This window comes from Dipodomys merriami, unplaced genomic scaffold (assembly GCF_024711535.1).
Source record: "Dipodomys merriami isolate MVZ:Mamm:240054 unplaced genomic scaffold, mDipMer1.0.p SCAF_1, whole genome shotgun sequence".
NCBI lineage: Eukaryota > Metazoa > Chordata > Mammalia > Rodentia > Heteromyidae > Dipodomys > Dipodomys merriami.
This window is the reverse complement of record NW_027202270.1, coordinates 77,048,949-77,070,483: the sequence shown is the minus strand read 5'-3', so window position 1 is coordinate 77,070,483 and position 21,535 is coordinate 77,048,949. Positions and strand designations below refer to the sequence as shown.

Sequence of the window (21,535 nt, the reverse complement as noted above, 5' to 3'; positions counted from 1 at the left end):
GACTGATTTGTCTTGGGCAATGTGGCTAACTGGAATTCCTAATGATGATCTGGAAATCATATTTGCTCTACAGTTTTTCAGGACAACTCTTAGTGCACTTCCCACTTTGCATTTAAAGACACATGACAGTTTGAACACCAGAGACTCCGGATTAATTCCAAGGGATATTACTATCATAACTTCTACCATCCTGACCCTTCAAAGAAAAATTTTAAAAACCATGGAATCTTTCAATGACTAGAGCTTCTCCCATGAAAACAAAACAAAATTGAACAAGTGATCTATATTTAGACTATCTTCACCATATTGTTACTGTATTTTTCTTCTTTATTCTTACCATCTACCTTCTGACTTGATGCTTCCATTGAAACTCTTCCTTTGCACATCTGCCTATAATCTCTTTTCCAAGCTGACATTGTTTTTCACTCTTTCCTTAACTCTTTCTGAATGTTCTTCTTTCCTCCTTCATGCCTTAGTGCTCATGTGCACTCCACTCCCCAATTCCAGGTGCCCGTCCTTAGCAAAGTCCTCTGCCAGTTTCTCACCATCGTCAATACTTCAACCATCTCACCGGCTGCCATGTCCTCACAATCTGCTGCTGTGGAGAACTCCCAAACTCTCACACCAATCTATCCTTTTCCCACAAGGTCAGTCCTACATGAACTCCCATGCTTCTATCCAATTCTATGTTTTAAAACTTATTATCTTCCTGCTTGGTACCCTTACCAAACCAGAACGTCATCCCAGCTTTGCATCTCTAAATTCTGCAAATTTCACTTTAGCACCTCTCACACCTACTACCACACCCCATCCAGCAACTTTGCACTACTGGTTCTTACCACTAGGATTGTGGATATATCTAGTTTCCCTTCCAATCCACCTTACACAATAGGAATAGGTTAATTTCCCCAGTGCATGGATTTCATTCATCTCTGGCTTAAAATTCTTTAGTAATTTTGTTTTATTGAGAAAAAATATATATCCTTTAGCCTGACTTTTAAGATTCCATGGACCCAGTTTCTTAATTTATCCAAGCTCTTATTTCTCAGTTCTCTAAAATTCTCTCCCTCCCTCCCTCCCCCCCCCCCTCTAGCTGGTACTAGGGCTTGAGTTCAGAGTTTTGTACATTTGTGTTTTTTGCTCATAGTTGTCACTACCACTTAAGCCATGCTTCCAGTCTGGCATTTTGCTGATTAACTGGAGACAAGCTCTTCTCTCTTTGAACCATGATCCTTCTAGGTGTCAGCCTCCTGAATAGTTTAGGATTACAGGCATGAGCCATTCAGGGCTCTGGCATGCACTTTTTTTCCCCCAGTATTTTTGCTCCTGAGATAAGCTAAACTTACAACATTGTGCAGAAAGTTAATGAAATCTCCATCCCCTCTGTAAAATAGCTTATATTAGTTATACAGAGTGGAATGAAATTCCTTTCTTGTTTCCAAATTCAGATTCTCACCTTTCCCATGAGACGCTTTTCAGGTATAATCTTATCCCCTGCCCCAGAAACTCCTAACAAAAACTCAATCAAACAATAAAAGCTAAGCAGCTCTGACTTCAACGATGTCCTCTGGATGATCCTGCACACATTCAAGTATTTGGAGTGTGTGTCAGGCTTCTTTGCATCCGTTGGAGCACATAATCATATGTTCTATGGAGTCACTGCTTAATAAGTAGTTGTTGGTTTTAAAAAATAGTCGGTTTGAATTTCTTAACAGGTCAACCCAACACACACAAAAAGAAGGTCTTCAAATAGGGCTTTTTGTTTGTTTGGGCAATGTATACATGGAATACAGAGGTTTACCTGGTTTTGGCAGAAAATTCGTTAGGATGTCCAGTAACTGTTGTTTCCTCAAACTCTCTATTTGTGACACATAATGTATTGCTGATTTTCCACTGAAATCACAGAGTTTAGGGTCTCTAGGAAGAATTGAATCAACATCAAATATTATTCAGTTAAATCTGTTGAAAAGGGAGAACAATATAGGAGGGAAAATCACTGACATCAAATAAATAAAAGGTTCTCCTGGGTAGTTGGGGGAGGGTAACAGTAATGAATTAAAATTAAATAAAGGGTAACAATTTTCTAAATATAAATAGTAAGATTTTATTTTAGCTAATTCCCATCCCCATTCTAAAGCCATTCTAAGATTTGCAGAAAATTTCCTACTTTGAACAAAATTTTCAAAATTCACAAGTCTAGTAAAAAGAAACACCTTACTAAACTATTGCTTCCAAGTAGGTAGTTAATTCTTGACATTTCTTTTTCCTAATGCTAATAACTATCCCTTTTATAAGGTGGCACAGACACTTTTTAAAGTTAACTTACACTTAGCAGTAGCATGCCTGTCTAGGCCTTTGGTCAAAGCCAAGTACTTCATAAAATAAATTAAAGCTAATTATGATCCCCATCTGCCTACTTACCCAGACTCTTAGCTGAGTGGGTCTATCTTCTTATAAAAGCCAAAGTATCCCTTTCCACATTATGTGCCTTTTTCCTTTGCCCTAGGTTTAAGTACAGCTGCCTGATCAAAAGACTTTCCCCAACATCTTGGACATCTGTGTTGATCTGAATCCTTACATCAGATACTGACTCAAAGAGATCCAAAGGGTAAATGATGAGAATCCTATTAATAGATTGTGGTGAGGAAAATCACTCTGTCATATCCTGGGACAGGAGCAAGCTGATCATTGTCCTCAACCTAAAGGCTTCCAATCTGTGTCTCTGTTGCTATGAACAGAGTAAGGTGCTGTGAGTTGCAACAATATCCTTTTGTGGCCTTTCTCTATCAAAGGTCACAATTCAAAAGAAATATCATAGAACAAAGAATGGGGGAGCTGCCACTGCTTTAAGAATGCAGCCTTTATCAAGTCACTCCATTTCAGAGTTTGCTCCTGTGCTTATACTAATGTTTTTCTTTGATATTTTTAATCTCCTGTATTTTGGGCCCCAACACAGACCTATGAAATCCATCGTGTGGTGTCTAGCAATCTGTGCTTTGAACAATCACTCCTAGCAGTTTATTAACAATAAGGTCTGAGATAGCTTCGAAATTGTATTTTCATTATATTGATGCTTTTGTGATCATTCACATCTTTGAACATACTTCTTTCTTGGTATAATCTCCTCTTTTTTTCTTATACACAAATTTATGTGAAACACTGAGAAAGAGCTGGTCTATCTGTTCTTATCTGTTTACAATTTTTCTGGGTAACAGTAATTGAAATCTATACCTTTTTAAAAATTAACTTGTATCAGTTAACATATGTTAATACTGTATTCCAATCAATTTTACTTCTCTACCACCCTTCCTGAACTCAGAAATCTATAATTCTAACATAAAAACCTGCTTATTAACATTATTATTTCTCTCCCATCTTTTATTTTTTAATTTTTACTTTTTTTGTTTTGTTTTTGTTTGGGTCCAGTCGTGGGGCCTGAACTCTGGGCCTGGGCGCTGTTCCTCAGCTCTTCAGCTCAAGGCTAAGCACTCTACCACTTGAGCCATAGTGTCACTTCAGGCTTTTTTCTTTTTGCTTATGTGGTGCTGGGGAATCGAACCCAGGGCCTCAGGCATGCAAGGCAAGTGCTCTACCACTGAGCCACCTTCCCAGCCCTTAATTTTTACTTTTTAATCCCTTCCCCCCCTTTTTTTTTTGCTGATCCTAAGGCTTGAACTCAAGGCCTGGGCACTGTCCCTGAGTCTCTTTGTGCTCAAGGCCAGCACTCTACCACTTGAGCCACAGAGGCCACTTCTGTTTTTTTCTGAGTAGTTTATTGGAGATAAGAGTCTATTGGACTTTGGCTGGCTTTGGATTGAGATACTTAGAGCTCAGCCTCCTGAGTAGCTAGGATTACAGGTGTGAGCCACGGATGCCTAGTTAATCATATTAATTTTAAGGCAATTGTTTAGCTACCTCCTAAAAGAGCATTTGATATATCACTGCCAGATAACTAAAAAGCACTGTCATAAATTGCTTTTCATAAACTGACAATACATTTCAAGATAATAACATCTTGAAAGTAGGAAGTTGCTTATTCAAGAAGTATTTATATACTATCATTTAATGAATATTGTTCAATTTCCCTTACTATAATAAATACTTGAGGCAGGCTAAAAAATATTCAATATTCCAAAAAAGAAATTCAATATTCCACCGGGCACCCGTGGCTCATGCCTGTAATCCTAGCTACTAAGGAGGCTGAGATCTGCAGATTGTGGTTCAAAGCCAGCCCAGGCAGGAAAGTCCGTGAGACTCTTATCTCCAATAAACCAGTAGAAAACCAGAAGTGGCACTGTGGTTCAAGCGGTAGAGTACTCGCCTTGAGCTGAAGAGTGCAAGAACAGTGCCCAAGCCCAGAATTCAAGCCCTACAGCCAACCAAAAAAAAAAAAAAAAATTCAATATTCCTAGTAACTGGCAAAACAGTAATTACTTAAACAAAAAAAGAAAGGGTTGGATATCTTAAAAGCAGTAAATAGTCAACAGTGGTATACCTTTTTGCAATTGTGCAATCATTTTTATTGACACTGCATGTATATGTAAAGGCTGGAGATATAGTTTAGTGGTAGAGCACTTAACTAGCATTCAAGAGGTCCAGGTTCAATCTCCAGCACTAGAAAAAAACTCAAAACAAAAGACTTGTATATGTATACGTGTATATGTGTGAGTGTGAAAATATATACATGGGAGAACAAGCTATATGTCTGTTTTCATGTGATTTTTGTAAATAACAATGGAATGGATGTCTTTCAGATTAGTACGATTGACACTCATACTCACGCATGATGACGAAGGAGCTCAGACAGAACTTCCACAGGCCTATAGACTCTCAACAGATCAAGACTCTCAAACAGGTCCACATCTCTTACAGCCAACATCAGAGGGGTCAGGCCATGTTGGTTTGGGAAATTTATATCCAGGAACTCTTCGGATGCCTTTGTAAATATGAAGTTTTATTTCTATTATACTTACTTAAAATAACATTTGCATTTTCATCATTGGATGATGTCTCATTTTAACTTTTGTTTAAACGTTAACTTTTTTAGGGGTAAATGGGATGCTAGGGGTCATGTACACTGATGTTGAACTACACCCCCAACCTTAACTTCAGTACATTCTTTCTCAGTATTTATCCTGAGAAGGAGGTGAAAGAATACAGCCTGACACACATACAAACAAACAGGTAAATAGTCTTGGGCCTAAGTTTCATTTTCAACTCCATAAAAGCTAGCTTTTTAACCTTCTCAATAAATTACAATTTAAAAGGAATACCTTTTATTTTACTTTTTAAAATATTTGTTTATTTATTCATATTTTTGGAAACAATCTTGTTCAAATCCGTCTTGCATTTTATTTGCAAATCTCACAACCCTACTTGCTGACCTTCAGTGTCCTGAAGGTCATTATTCCAGTTGAAATAGTGGAGCCTTTCTTTCAGGATTATTTTGATGATTTAGAGCTAGAAGGTGATCATCAGCCAAGTTCTAATACATAGTATGTGTTCAACAAACATTTTTTTGACTGAATAAATTACTCACAATGACAACACAGTTAATTTAGCTATATATAATCAAATGGAGGTGGACATACAAATGTGATTACTTGGACAATTTAGAACTGCAAAGCCACAGGGAGACCAAAATATCCAAATTTATCATTTCATAAATAAAAGTAACACTAGCCTCCGTCTTTATTTTGGTTCCTGCCATTGTAGCCCTGGTAGCTTCTCAGCTAGCTCAACTTCTCTTGGGACACAGTAGAGATAATGATATTACTTCAGCCAGGTGCTGCGGGAATTAATTAGTCAAATTTTTTCAGCCTCTGAGAAGAAACTACTTCTTATATCAATGTTTATTATTAGCTAGAACCAATATGAACATTCTGAGCTAAAAATCAGATTGCAATAGCACATGCATTTGGCCTCTCTGGATCTAATTTACAAACACTCATTTCTTAAAGCTTCATTTCTAAATCATCAGAGGTGACAAATGTGTTATAAAGATTGTTTTTGGATTATAATTTCATCTGTCAAGACATGATTAAAATAAAATGTCTTGTCTTTCAGAAAAAAAGGCTAAGCTCTTCATAATGTATGGAGATTTTAGACTATTATCTAGTACAACAAAAGAATTTAAACCACCCTTTGGTTTTTGTCAGATCTACCCTCAAACTCTACATGACTAGAATACCTTGTACTTCTTCGACTGTTTGTGTCTTTACCGTAAGGGATTAGAAGAAACTGTTTCCTAGCAGCAATTGATTTTCTTTCAGCTAGAAGATCACATGGTTCTGACAGTTTCTTTAAAGGTAAATGTCAAGAGTAGACAATTGCCAATAATTAACTGCCTTGGTTATGCTTATGATTTCACAAGGTGCATTGGGGGAAAAGCATCCATAGGTAGGAAATCTAAATGAAAGGATCAATACCTTCAAAAGTCAGCATTTGAAAAATGTATCCTCTTATGTCCTTTAGTCACAGCTAAATAGTATGCAAGGCACAGGCTTTCTGATTCCCTTTTCAGGATAAAGATAATAACTGCATCTGGTCCAAAGGGATCTAAACAGCAATTGTGCAAATAGCAATGATGTCAAGGGAACTCCTCTGAGCAAGATGACAGTAATCCTCTGGGTGCTTCCTAAGAGCATCATTTCCCAGGGTGCTGCCTTGCTTCTTCTAGCATTCAGTGAGAGGAAGATGGAAATAGGCTATGGCTGTGTTCTTTTATTATCTTGTTTCAAACCCCAGTAACTCTTTCCTTCCTTCCTTCTCTCTTTCTTTCCTTCCTTCCTCCCTTCCTTTATTTTGATCTCTCTGTGTGTCTTGCTGTCTCTCTTTGCTCTCAGTTTCTCTGTCTTTCAGTCTCTCCGTCTTTCAGTCTGCCCCTCACTGTCTCCCTCTCTATTGGAGATTATACTGTTTGCTAGGCAGGCACTCTACTTCTTGACTCACAACCAGGCTAACCTCATTTCTTTCTCATTTCCTGCCTTTAAAAATAACTTATCTGTGGCTGGGGATGTGGCTTAGTGATAAAAGTGCTCGCTTAGTATTCATGAAGCCCTAGGTCTTATTCCTCAGTACCATATAAACAGAAAAAAAACACAAAAACTGGAAGTGGCACTGTGGCTCAAGTGGTAGTTTCCTAGCCTTGAGCAAAAGAAGCTTGACACAGTGTTCAGGCCCTGAGTTCAGACCCCAGGAGTAGCAAAAAACTTATTTGCCTTTAAAAATACTGTACTCAGGGCTGGGAAGGTGGCTCAGTGGTAGAGTGCTTGCCTTGCATGCATGAGGCCCTGGGTTCGATTCCACAGCACCACATAAGCAAAAAGAAAGAAGCCGGAAGTGGTGCTGTGGCTCAAGTGGTAGAGCACTAGCCTTGAGCTGAAGAGCTGAGGGACAGTGCCCAGGCACAGAGTTCAGGCCCCACAAGTGGACCCCCCCCCCCAAAAAAAAGACTGTACTCTTCTTATCAACTACTCTCCCATCCCAGGTAGAAGTAAACATTAGTTTAACTAACCAGTAAGTGTTGAAGTTGCTCAAGATCACCTTGCCATGAACTTTGTAGAAGCTGCATTTGGGGAGCCTGGATTCCATTGACTTCCAAGAGCTGTCTCTGAATATTACAGTTAGCTACATGGACTGCAGTTTGGTTGTTGTAATTGCAAAGGGTGATGTCTGCTCCCTTTTCCAGAAGAAGTCCAACTACCTGCAACAGAAGAGCACTTTTATGTAACATTGTTGCATACCAACTGAACCTTCAGAGCTGGGTTGAAAATCAACTTAGATGTAACTCTGATTTATAATAAAACAGAGGAGAATGAAGGGGAGAATGAAAATAAAGGTCATGTTTGCACATACTTGGATTCAGAAGTACTTTAAAGGTAGAAGTAGGAGGCTAAGTAAACGTACTAGAGTAAAAGTTTGAGACTCTATCTAAAACATGAGAAGCAAGAAGGGTTAGGGACATGGTTCAATCCCTGAGTTCAAACCTCAGTATTATAATAAAAATAATAATAACAAAGTGTGTGTGTGTGTGTGTGTGTGTGTGTGTGTGTGTGTGTGTGTGTGTGTGTGTGTGTGTGTGTAGAGTTGTAGGCTGGGATATAGTTCAGCAGCACAGTGCTCCCATGTATAAGCCCTGGATTTGGTCCCCAGCTCAACAATAAATAAATAAAGGGTTGGTTTGGATACAAGTAACTTCTATTTGCATTTTAAATTTGGGAAACAAAAATCTCTGCAATGTTGAATATTTCTGGGCACTTATTTTTAAAATTATTTTTGTGCTGGTCTTAGGGTTTGAACTCAGGGTCTGGGTGCTGTCCCTGAGATTTTTTTGCTCAAGGTTTGGGTCACAACTCCACTTCTGGCATTTTTTGGTGCTTAATTAATTCTCAAGGACTTTCCTGCTCAGGCTTGATCCTCAGATCTCAGCCTTCTGAGTAACTAGAATTACAGACATGAGCCACCAGTCTCCAGTTGGGCACTTTTAATTTTTATTTATTTATTTTTTGGGGGTCTGGTCGTGGGGCCTGAACTCTGGGCCTTGGTGCTGTCCCTCAGCTCTTCAGCTCAAGGCTAGCACTCTACTACTTGAGCCACAGCGCCACTTCTGGCTTTTTTCTTTTTGCTTATGTGGTGCTGAGGAATCGAACCCAGGGCCTCATGCATGCAAGGCAAGCGCTCTACCACTGAGCCATCTTCCCAGCCCTGTTGGGCACTTTTTAAAATTCAGGTGTATATATCTTTTTTCCCTTCTCATCCCATTCCCCAAGGATTAAACCAAAAGCTTTGTGCTCTCTGGGCAGATGCTCTACTACCGAGCTATAGTTACAGCTCAAGTAATATCAATGACAAATATTTCAACTGCAAATATTTCTTCAAGTGTTTCAAAGGAGAGAGTGAACTACATTCAAAGTGGTCAAGTGATTATTTGTTGAACAAATATGGATTGGGTATCCAGTATGTATCAAGAATTGTCATTGTGTGTCAAGAATTGTCTTTGCCAGTGGCTCACATCTGTAATCCTACATACTCCAGAGCTGAAGATTTGGAAGATCATGGTTTGAAGCTGGCCCAGAAGCAAAGTCCAAGAGATTCCCATCTCAACCAAAATCTGAGTATTGAGGTGTGGGTCTGTCATCCTAACAGAAAATACAAATAGAATAGTTGTAGTTTGGCCTAGGCGAAAAGACCTAGAGGTATGGCTCAAGCTGTAGAAACCCTGCCTAGTAAGTTCAAAGCCCTGAATTCAAAAATCTTGTCTGAAGGAATATGAAAGAGAATGAACTGTCCTTGGTGCTGAAACCCCAAACAGACGCCTTTAAACCATTACAGATTAGGGAGGAACAAAACCAGAAGAAAAAAAAAAAAACTCCAACTGCAACACAGTGTGGTAAAAGTAATGACAGAAGGCTGCAGTAGAGTTAATTTGAAAGGAACTATTGAGCTCTCTTGGCAAGTCCAGAAAGATGTTTAGAAAACGTGATGTTTAAATCAAGACTTCAAGAATTAAACTCACTTAGCCAGGCAAAGACTGGGTGAAAGATGGTTTCAAAAAAAAAAAAAAAGGGATGCTATATGAATAAAGGGCTGTGGTCAGGAGGAAAAGGAACATTCAAAGCTCTAGATGGAGTTACACATGGCCAGAGCTCAGGATAAAAGTAAGGAAGGAGATGCGAATGATGTCAGCAGCCTAACAGCCTTACAAAATCCTGGGAGAAACTAAGGCTGGATGTTCAGGGCCATGGAGACTCAGTGACAGATTTTAATTAGGAAAACAAGATCTTATCAGTGTTTTAGAAATAGAGTCTTGTGGGGAGAGAGTAAACCTGAGGAAAGAATGAGAGCACTACAGCAGACTTATTGGATGACAATGGCAACTGAGTAAAGGGCAGTGGAAGTCAATCAGGAATGTGGACAAAAATCTCAGGATATTTAAGAGGCAGATTCAATGTGACATAGACTTGAGATGAGAGAAGTAACAGTGAGCTACAAATCAAGGATAACTCTCAGGTTTCTGTCTTCTTTTATCCACCTGTTTTACTACCACTGCAGAACAAACTGCCATGCTCTTTGGACCAATGGAAGACCTTTCTGATGGATCTTTCCATTTCCAAATGTTTCAGTAAGAAGTCCAGTAGAATAGCTAGGATTAAAAATTCAGAAAGCAGCCTGGGATCATGCCTGTAATCCTAGCTACTCAGGAGGCTGAGATGTGAGGATGGTGGCTCAAAGCCAGCCTGAGCAAGAGAGTCTATAAGACTCTTATCTCCAATTAGCCACCAAAACAATTTAAAACACACATGGAAAAAAACCTTCTTTTCATCAAGTTTTGTTCTTTACATACATTTTAAAATAAGAATGATAATGATTTTACCATTACCTTAGAAAGCAAATCAAAGTTCATCTCCATAGAATACCAATAGAAGACGTGGGGCTGTGGATCAAGTGGTAGCCTTGAGCAGAAAAGCTCAGGGACAATGCATAGGCCCTGAGGTCAAACACAAGACAATCTCTCTCTCTCTCTCTCTCTCTCTCTCTCTCTCTCTCTCTCTCTCTCTCTCTCTCTCTCTCTCTCTCTCTCTCTCTCTCTCTTTCACAAGTGCACACTCACACACACATACATACACATACACATAAGACAAGGGAGCAAAAGTACTGGCAAAAATGTGAAGAACTTGGAATCCTCACACCACTGTTTTTGCTAGTTGAATGTAAGGAATGATAGTTGTTTTGCAAAACTGTCCAGCAGTTCCTTCAATGCTTAAACAGATTTATTATATAATTCAGGAATTCTGCTTCTAGAAATGTTCTCAAGAGAATTTAAAACACATGCTTACAACACAACCTCCACACAAATGTTTGTAACAGCATTATTCATAGTAATTAGACAGTAAAAACAATCCAAATTTCTTCCAATAGGAGATTAGATAAACCAAAATGTGGTATATCCATACAATAGCATATTACTTGGCAATAAAATGGGAGGAAGCACTGATACATTCCACAAGAATGAACCCTGAAAACATGGTAGGTGAAGGAAGATCATATACTGTACAATTCCATTTATATCAAAATCCAAAATAGGAAAAGTTACAGAGACATAGTAATAGAGTATCAACCTTGAGCAAAAAGGCCAAGTAACAGTGCTCAGGCCCCAATTCAAGCCTCAGTATTGGCAAAAAAATTTACAAATCAACCCTGTATTAAGCAAAGGCTTCAAATCTCACAGTTCCAGCTAGAAAGTGGTGTGGATTCAACTCAGTTAAAGGTTCCTTAAATATGAAATAAAGAGCAATAATGAGCCAGTGACAGTGGCTCACACCTGTAATCCTAGCTACTCATGTGGCTGAGATCTAAGGATCATGGTTCAAAGCTAGCCTGGGTAAAAAAAAAAAAATGTGAGACTCCTATCTCCACTAAACTACATAAAAAGCTGGAAGTGGAACTTTAGCCTTGAACGAAAAGAAGCTCAGGGGTCATTATTAGTGTGTGTGTGTGTGTGTGTGTGTGTGTGTGTGTGTGTGTGTGTGTGTGTGTGTGTGTGTGTGTGTGTGTGTGTGTGTGTGTGTGTGTGTGTGCCAGTCTAGGGCTTGAACTCAGGGCCTGGGTGCTGTACCTAAGATTTGTATAAACTAGAAACATTGGAACTTCATTTGATTAAGCAACAAAATTCCTCCATTCTTCTGGAAACCAAACATAAATTGCCCTGCTAGATGAAGTGGAGCCATTGGTTTCCCTCCCCTGTACCTCTGTTAGGTTTTCTTCTGCTGCAATAATGAGAGGTGTATTCCCCGTTTTGGGGTGCTGAAAGTCAAGGTTTCCAAGGATGGAATGAACTTTAGTAATATGGTCACAGATGAGTTCCACATCACCTCTTGAGACAATTTCCAGGAAATCATGAATTAGTTTATTCTTATTCATCTTGCTAGTGCCATATACGTTGCTTCAAGAGAAAAGAAATGATTGGATTATACAAGAGCCAGCATATAGTGGATCTCTGAAATGTAACATTCTGTCTTTACTGTCAACTATTTTCTTCCTTTGCAGGTACAAGTGTTACAGTTTTAACAATTTTAAAACAGTGGAAAGCAGTTTTGAGACAATTTATCACATGGAAAAAAACCCTTCTTTCCATCAAGTTTGGTTCTTTGCATATACTTTAAAATGAGGGCAATAATGATTTTACCATTACCTTAGAAAACAAATCCAAGTTCCTCTCCATAGAGTACCAATAGTGTGACTGTGGACATTTGCTCATCTCATCTCCCAAGGGAACGATGGTCCCCTTTACAAAAGGCTAGTGAGAGGACTAGAGGAATGGCTCAGTGGTAGAGCACCTGCCTACCAACTGTGAGACCCTGAATCCAGACCCTAGCACCACCAAGAGAAAAAAAATGTTTGGTGAGCATCTGAAGTATTACATAAAAAGCATTTACACTGGAGGCTGGAGGGAGACTCCTGCCTGTTATCCTAGCTACTCAGGAAGTTGGGATCTGAAGATTGTGATTCAAAGCCAGCCTGGTCAAAAAAGTCCATGAGACTCCTATCTTCAATTAATCAGCAAAATGCCAGAAGTGGAGTTGTGGTTCAAGTGGTAGAGCACCAGTCTTGAGCTAAAAAGCCAAGCAAGATGGCAAGGACTTGAGTTAAAGCCCTGTACTGGCACAAAACAAAACAGCAACAAAAACTATTGGCACACTTTAAAGGTAAAAGTTTGCGTTGAATTTTATTTTCTTTACTGTTGTTTATTAACTTCATAACTATTTTCTTTAAGTCTTATTTCCCAATAATACTGTAAACTCCTCAGTAAAAAGCTACTGCTCTACCACTTGATCCACAGCTCTACTTCTGGCTTTTTGATAGTTTATTGAAGATAAGAATCTCACAGGGGGGGGCTGGGGAAGGATGGGAAGGGATGGGAAGGGGAAACAAAGGAGGAGGCTACAATGCTTGATAAGAAATGTACTCATTGGAAGTGGCGCTGTAGCTCAAGTGGTAGAGCGCTCACCTTGAGCTGAAGAGCTGAGGGACAGCGCCCAGGCCCAGAGTTCAAGCCCCACGACCAACAACAACAAAAAAAAATGTACTCATTATCTTGCCCATGTAATTGTACAGTATTTTCACAATAAAAAAAATAAAATAAAGAAATAAAGAAATGTACTCATTATCTGGCCCATGTAATTGTAACCCCTCTGTACAGTATTTTCACAATAAAAAAAATAAAAATTAAAAAAAAGAATCTCACAGATTCAGGCCCAGAGTTCAAGCCCCACAACCGACAAAAAAAAAAAAAAAAAGAATCTCACAGACTTTTCTGCCCAGTCTGGCTTTGAACCAGTCCTCAGATCTCAACTTCCTTAGTAGCTAGGTTTACAAGCATGATCCATTAGCACTTCGCAAAAGTTCTAGTTTTAAATATTGCATCTTGTTTTATTTTGTTTTACCAATTATTGCAATACTTGTGAAGTTGCAATTGCAGTTTCCAAATACTACTTTCATTTCCATGGAGTGCATTGCCATTAGAAGCACAAAATCCTTTGGCAAACATTTCATTCTTACTTCTGCTTTTGAAACCACAGTTCACTGATTGTAACCCTATACTATTCAGTGAAGGGGTGGTTTCCTGGAAATAATCTGGTTTGGGGGTTGAAAGCAAAGGAATATTCATTTCACAACATAGCTTCTGCCTTTAGAATTCATAGGCTAGATTACATCAAGCCTATGTCTCTAAACTAAATAAATAAACTTCATTCCAGAAATAGCACTACCCCATAAATACATCCATTCATCAGGAATATATTATATGCTCTTTCAGAATTTTCACTGATCTGTCACAGATAACATAAATTAGATAGGACAAAAGGTCCTGGTACTAGTGGCTCACATCTATAATTCTAGATACTGAGGAGGCTGAGATATGAAGATTTTGTTTCAAACCCAGGCCAAGGAGTAAAGGAAACATTAACTATGAAGTTAGTTGAATTCTGGTGTTTTCCATATTAAGCAAGTACTAGTAGGCCAATTTTCCAATAGTCATCCAATTTTTCTGAGCCTCTGAGTTTTCTACACAGAATAACAATAGATGAGATCAGCCATACAGCCAGTATGTAAACAGGGCATGTTGTCTCCTAGGTTTCTAAAGAAATGATAACCTCAGCTCAGTGCAGTTTCCTAATCTTTACCTGTTCATAAAGAGTATGTACATATGAATTTATGAAAAAGGATTCTGAAACCCATTAAAATTGTTTGAAAGAGAGGGGAAAATGATAAAGTAACGAAGATGGTAAAGCTGATCAAAGTATATTATATACATGTATGGAAGTATCACCATGGTATCTTTTTGTATAATTAATATATGCTCATAAAAATTACCTTTTTCTTACTATAAATACAGATTCCTTGGCTCCCTTTGTAGGTCTGGGTTGAAGCTAGGGACTCCCCTTGTTTAAAAAAATCTTTAAATTTTAATATATGTAAAAATAGGTTTTATTTCTTAATAGCAAAATTGTGCAAAAATTACATCTTGTCTCCTGCTCCTCATACACCATCACTCTCCACTAGCCTCCTGCACCAGAGTGGTACGATACGATATAGTCACCCAAAGTCCATAATCTACATTCATGTTCTAGTGATGTTTTACATTCTGTAAGTCTAGATACATAAGGACATGTATCTATACACCTACTGTTATAGACTCATGCAGAATAGTTTCAGGGTTTTTAAAATGCTCTATCCACTACCTAGTCATCCCTCCTTCCTCCCTCCCTTTCTCTTAACCCTTGATAACTGGGGGCTTTCTCCAGGGGCCCGCTTACTCAAGTGCTCAGGAGGTTCCAATAACCAGGCAGCTTCTGAAAACACTGACGTAGTGATAAAGATTCTGTTGACAATCTATCTCCTTTACTTTTTCAAATGCACTTTTATCATTATCATCTGGCATCCATTTTGATTTAAACTTCTTGAGATAAATATTACTTTTACCTCCCAATTTTCTCAAGTCTATTTTTCTGTTTTTTGTTTTTTTTCAATATTAGAGTTTGAAGTCAGGGCCTTGTTATACAGGCACTTTGCCACTTGAGTGATTTTCTCCCCTCCCTCCCCCCCACCTCTTACCCTTTGTTTATTTTCTATTAATTTTTTTCAGTCCTGGGGCTTGAACTCAGGGCCTACACACTGTCTCTGGGCTTTCTTTTTTTGTTGTTTGTTTTTGCTCAAGGCTAGTGATGTGCTACTTGAACTGTACCTCCCAGCTTTTTTAGTGTTTAATTTCAGGAAAGAGCCTCGTGGACTTTCCTGCCCAAGCTGGACTTGAAACATGATCCTCAGATCTTGGCTTGGTGAGTAGTTAGGATTACAGGCATGAACCACTGGCAACCAGCTCTAATTTATTTTCTCACGGATAATAATTTGAAGTGGATAATGCATTCTTCAAGTTTTTTTATTCAAAGTGATGTTATATACAAATAATAATAAAGCAATAATAACAGTATTTCATATTTGTTGAATGCTTACTGTGTGCATACATTGTTCTAAATGTTTTACATATATTTTATCTATTAAATTATGAATACTATTATCATTCCTATTTTATAGATGAGAGAAATGTGCTATCCACCTGGTAAAAAGGGAGAGATGAGGCTGCAGGTTCCCCGAAAGACTTAATGGAACTAGTATTTAAAGAAACTTTTGCTAAATTGGTCTGGTTTTAATTCTACATTTGTACCATAACTAAATGGAGACAAGTTAATCCTCATTAGCAGTGTTCAATTGCATGAGGTTTTTCTTTTGTTTTATTTTACTTTTTTCTCCTTTCATCTCTGATCACCTCTGGCCTTCCCTCCGATTCACAGCAACATAATCTGATGGACCTGAGAGGCATCTTAAGATACATATGTGTCTTTATGAGACATAATGGTGCTGTTAAATGTGTGTGAAAGCTTAAATTTCCACAAACAGTGTTGTACCATGTAGCTTCCCCCTCTTCCCCCAGACCTGAGGATTGAACTTGGGGCCTGGAATTTATTAGGCAGGTCATCCCTCTGGTGAGCCATACCTATATCACTTTTTGGCACTAGTTATTTTGATATAAGGGCTTGCTTCTTCTTCTTCTTCTTTTTTTTGGCCTGGGCCAGAGACTAGATTGCAATCCTCCTATTTATGTTACCACAGCTGAGATGACAGGAGTATACCACTATGTGCAGTTTGAGATAAAGTCTATTAACTTTCCTGCTGATATGACAGGCCCATACCACCATGTCCAGCTAGTAGTTGAAGACTCTTGTGAATTTTTGCCTAAGTTGGCCATGAACTTGAACTGCAATTATCTCACTCTCAGCCTTCCAAGTGGCTGAACTTACAGTTATAAGTCACCATGCTCTGCTTGCTTAGTTGTTGATTTAACACTTTGGTTTTTTTGTTTTGGGTTTTTTGTTTTTTTGGGGGGTCCGATCATGGGGCCTGAACGCTGGGCCTGGGCGATGTCCCTCAGCTCTTCAGCTCAAGGCTAGCACTCTACCACTTGAACTACAGCACCACTTCCGGCTTTTTTCCTTTTTGCTTATGTGGTGCTGAGGAATCGAACCCAGGGCCTCAGGCATGCAAGGCAAGCGCTCTACCACTGGGTTATCTTCCCAGCCCCTAACACTTTGTTTTTAAGCATAAGCCTTAGAACAAGATACGTCTATCTACCTCTGGTTATTTGTCATGCAGCTACCATATTTTATTGTCAACTTCCTCGGTGATGGACATCTAAGTTGTCTCCACTGTCCCACTCCACAAACAATACTGCGATAAACATCCCCATTTGGGCATGTTTGGTCAAAAGGCTCTCTGTGTCTCTATGGCATGGCAAATGGGTCAAGGATATTTAATTTCACTAAATACTGACAGACTGTCCTTCAGAACAGTTTCCTTAATTTACAATCCTACCAGCAGTGCCTGACAGTTTTCCTTAAGCTCTTCTAAGAAAAGTAGACATTTGGTTGATTGCTGTCAATTAGTCATGATACTAATCATTAGCATTTAATAAGCAATGCATTTGGAATTTTAAAAAGGATGAAAAGAGCAGTCAATATGTTCTAAATTAGGTTATAGGAAAATTACAAACTCTTGTGCATATATAGCCCAGCAAATTGCTTTGCCACTTGGATTTATCTACATAGTTGTTTTTTTAAATGCAACAGTAGCTGGGCATTGGTGACTCACACCTGTAATTATAGCTATTCAGGAGGCTAAGATCTGAGTATTGCAATTTAAAGCCAGCCCAGGCAGGAAAAAGACTCTTATTTCCAATTAACCACCAGAAAACTGAAAGTGGAGCTGTAGCTCAAAGTGGTAGAGTGCTAGCCTTAAGCAAGAGAGCTCAGGGACAGTGCCCAGGCCCTGAGTTCAAGCCCCATGACTAAATAAATAAATAAATAAATAAAATAAAAATGCAACAGTATTTGAAATATCATTGCAGATAGAGAAATGTATTCATAAAATAATTAAAATATCCCTTAATAAAGCTAAAAATCATATATTCAGTTTATAACTAAGCAAGAAATAGATATTTATATACTAGTCTACTCATAAAGTAGCACCTCAGAGGATTTTTTCCAAGGTTATTTCCTAGCAATTGTTTTAGAGTTTATGCTTTAATTCTTTCATGATTTTTTTTCTTTTTGTGCTAGTATCAGGACTTAAATTCAGGGCTTCACACTCTTGGCTCAGCCTAATTGCTCACGGCTGGTACTCTACCACCTCAGCCAGGCCTCCAATCCAGCCTTCTGCTGGTTAGAGATAGTCTCATATATATTTCTTCCCCAGGCTGGCTTTGAAGTGAGATCCTCTGTTTTCAGTTTCCTGAGTGGCTAGGATTACAAGGGTAAGCCACTGGTGCCCACCCCATGTAAGCTTGACAAGAACATAGCATAAGTAACATCTGCCATCTAAAATAAAATATACACTCCAATCCCAGAGTTATCAAATCAAAGAACTACAACACTTGGTAACACATTCATTTTGTGGACATCCATTGTCTAACATACTCAGTGGTGGCTGGAGAAAGGTGAAGATTAAGGGGACATATAGTAGAATCAGCACTCTAGAAGTAATGTGGACAGACCACACAGTTTATTTGGGAGCTCCATTTCATCTTCTGGCCTTTAATCTGTACATTTCTATTTTGAGTTTCTTTTTAAGAAAATTGCTCAATTTTCCTATTTTTTGAGCAGTGATTGCTTTTTTAAAGCCATAATGTTTCATCCCACAGGGCTCTCTTTAAGCACAGTCTTTTTTATATGTAAGTATATAAATATTTTATCCATTTGTGAGGTCAAAACTTTCATTTATATTGTACATTTGGTTTGGAATACTATATAATAAAGACTTAAAACAATGGCACTTTGATTTTATGTTAGCAAAATGTGTCCAAAACTATATGTATATAACATTCTGTGGTCATAAGGTTTATACCACAAAACGTTTACAAATATTTGTGTTTAAGATACAAGATAATCTCTGCATATAATCCAATGGAAGTAAATGCTTCCATACGCTTCTCCTGCCCTATTAGTTTAGCCTATAGTTTACAGGCATTTGCATAAAGTATTGGAAGGGATTGACACAATATTTGAAAGGCCAAAATAGCTTATTACAACACTAAGGATATAATTATTTGAAATTAAAATACAGTTTTCTCCATCCATGTACCTGATGTTCTTCCTCTGGGACATACTTTAGGGACAAAAAAGGGTTGCAACCTATGGTATTACCTAAAACAGAATGAAAAGTAGAGATTTAGCTTACCTGTGGTGTGTTTTTCAGAGGGGGTTGGTAGACAGTTGAAGAAATCCCAAGTTGAACAGCAGCCAACATCATCCTAATTCATTGTGGCACTGATTTCTGGGCCAGTTCTCAACCCTCACTTCAGTTAGAGATTCATTTAAAAGCAGCATAGATTTACAATTTTTGCTTTGATTACTTTCCACATGTTGTGCAGTCTAAATGCTTAAAATAATCATTTAAGCTAAATCTCCGTGTCGAAACCCTTCAGTTCTCATGGCAAGGAGACTGCTTAGTTTACAACTTGTCACCGAGGCAACCATCCACTGTGTGTTTAGCTTGGAGAATTGAAAGCAGAACAGTTTTATGAAGGAAGGAAAACAAGTATTACATACTCTTCTAAGTTGCTGTCTGAGTGCTTGAAATGGTTGGATGCCTGTGCATATTTACGTTGACATAATTGTCATGATCACTTTGTTGAGATGTTATCCTGGAAAGCTATGTCATATTTTGGAAAGTTCTTTTTCAACTCTGAAGACATTTCTAAGTGAGAATCTAGTAGATGGACACTGAATTTGTCATGCTCATAGCCCCATCCTTGAGAAAGCACCAGCAGATGGAAATCCTTACATTAGAAAACATTACTTGTCCAGTCAGGTTTGTAAAAGTAAAAGCTTCAATAAATAGACTGCATTTGTGTGTGTGACTCATAAGCAAACAAATTTAGCTTTGAAGTGGAATACAGAAATATACTTATAAGAAAACAGAGCCTGGTGCTTCAGAATGCAAGGTCAATCATCTGGCATTTGTGTGCCAGTGGTATTTCTACCACTAATCTAAGGATACAGAGCCTCCCCTCTGAATTAAACACACATTTATATCTAGGAACTTTTTGGATGCTTTTTAAAACATGAAGTGTCTCTGAACGTGGCTTATAGAGACATATACACATAACATGATTAAACTAACTTAAGGATGATATATGTAAGAGTGAGATTTCATGACGTAACCACTTTAAACGATTATCAGGAAGTTTAACAACATAAATACCAGGAAACAGAAATATCTTTGTTTTTTTGTCAGTCATGGGGCTTGAACTCTGGGCCTGGGCACTGTCCCTCAGCTCTTCAGCTCAAGGTTAGAATTCTACTGCTTGAGCCACAGTACCACTTCCAGCTTTTTGTGCTTACGTGGTGCTGAGGAATCGAACCCAGGGCCTCATGCATGCAAAGCAAGCACTCTACCACTGAGCCACCTTCCCAGCCTCCAGAAATATATCTTGACTGAGTGGAGTGGAGGTAAAGGAGAAGGGTAGAGAAAGAAAAGAAGAATAAAATTAATAATGTTACATGTTATTAGTCACTATATATTAATATTGATTCACCAATTATTACAAACATATCCCAATAATATAAGATGTAAATAATAGTAGGGTTTCCCCTATTGTTTTTGTATATGTGGGAGGACTATGTGAGAGCTCTACATTTATGTCATTTTTAAATAAACTAAACTTTCTCAAAAGTAGCCTATTTACAAATTTTAGAATAAGAGTACTGAATGGGAGATATCTTTACACAAACAAAAATATTTGTCACCAACAAACATGTACTATAAAATGTGCCATAAAAATTTCTTCAGAGTGAGGGGCTGGGAAGGTGGCTCAGTGGTAGAGCACTTGCCTTGCATGCCTGAGGTCCTGGGTTCGATTCCTCAGCACTACATAAGCAAAAAGAAAAAAGCCGGAAGTGGTGCTGTGGCTCAAGTGGTAGAGCGCTAGCCTTGAGCTGAAGAGCTGAGGGACAGCGCCCAGGCCCACACTTCAGGCCCCATGTCCGGACCCCCCCAAAAAAAATTTCTTCAGAGTGAAAGAATAATACCAGATAGATACATGAACTGATAGGAAAGTGTGAAAACTATTGTTTTGGTGGTTTCCCTACCAATCATATATGGAAATGTGTAAAAAGAGGGTGACAAGGGAAATGGACCCAATGGTTCAAAGGTTCTTATGTTTAACAAGAAGTGACAAATTAAAATGTAATTCTAGTTTTTAAAATTTACCCAAAATGTGAAGGGCTAAAAAAGAATAAAGAATGGATGTAGCAAACTGAAGGGAAATAGCAAGATGGTAAACATCAACTCTATTACACAAATAATTATGTTGATTACACATTAAAATGGTCAGCAAATAAGAACAAGAATGCATGAATCATCCAGATCAAAAGTTTCTATGCATCAAAAGAAACAAGCTGAGTGCCAATGACTCCTGCCTATAATCCTAGCTGCACAGGAGGTTGAGAATTTGGTTCAAAGACAGCCAGCCAAATCCTTGAGACTCTATTTCCGATTACACAGCATAAAACCAGAAGTAAAGGTATGATCTGAGTGGCTACCAATAGAGCACTAGCTGTGACGGAAAAGGCTTCAAGCTTCGGTTCCAGCATCAAGCAGAAGGAAGGAAAGAAGGAAGGAAGGAAGGAAGGAAGGAAAGAAGGAAGGAAGGAAGGAAGGAAGGAAGGAAGGAAGGAAGGAAGGAAGGAAGGAGAGGAAGAGAGACCTGAGGTCATGGTTCAAGAAATAGAGCTGCTTGTCTAGCAAGTGTGAGGCCATAGATTCATACTCAATACCAGGAAAAAATAAATAATAAAAAGATGTACCATAACAACACAGCAGAAGCAGTAAAGATACAAATCATTAAGCATTAGTTACTAGTAAGCATAGTAAGTATAGTAAGCATTAGTAACATTTGTAACTGAACGGTCTAGGAACAGAT

General features: G+C 38.4%; 1 protein-coding gene across 1 annotated transcript in view; it reads right to left on the bottom strand.

Moving 5' to 3' along the window:
* Map3k19 (mitogen-activated protein kinase kinase kinase 19) overlaps positions 1-19,048 on the bottom strand; it is a 60,703-nt gene extending 41,655 nt beyond the window's left edge. Inside the window, exons 1-5 of the mRNA XM_070024018.1 lie at positions 18,790-19,048; positions 11,749-11,944; positions 7,517-7,705; positions 4,782-4,936; positions 1,802-1,917 (exon numbers count right to left, since the gene is read on the bottom strand). Coding sequence (XP_069880119.1) covers positions 1,802-1,917; positions 4,782-4,936; positions 7,517-7,705; positions 11,749-11,922 — 634 coding nt within the window. The 5' untranslated portion in view covers positions 11,923-11,944; positions 18,790-19,048. The remainder of the gene's footprint in view (positions 1-1,801; positions 1,918-4,781; positions 4,937-7,516; positions 7,706-11,748; positions 11,945-18,789) is intronic.
* Between the last annotated feature and the right edge of the window lie 2,487 nt (positions 19,049-21,535).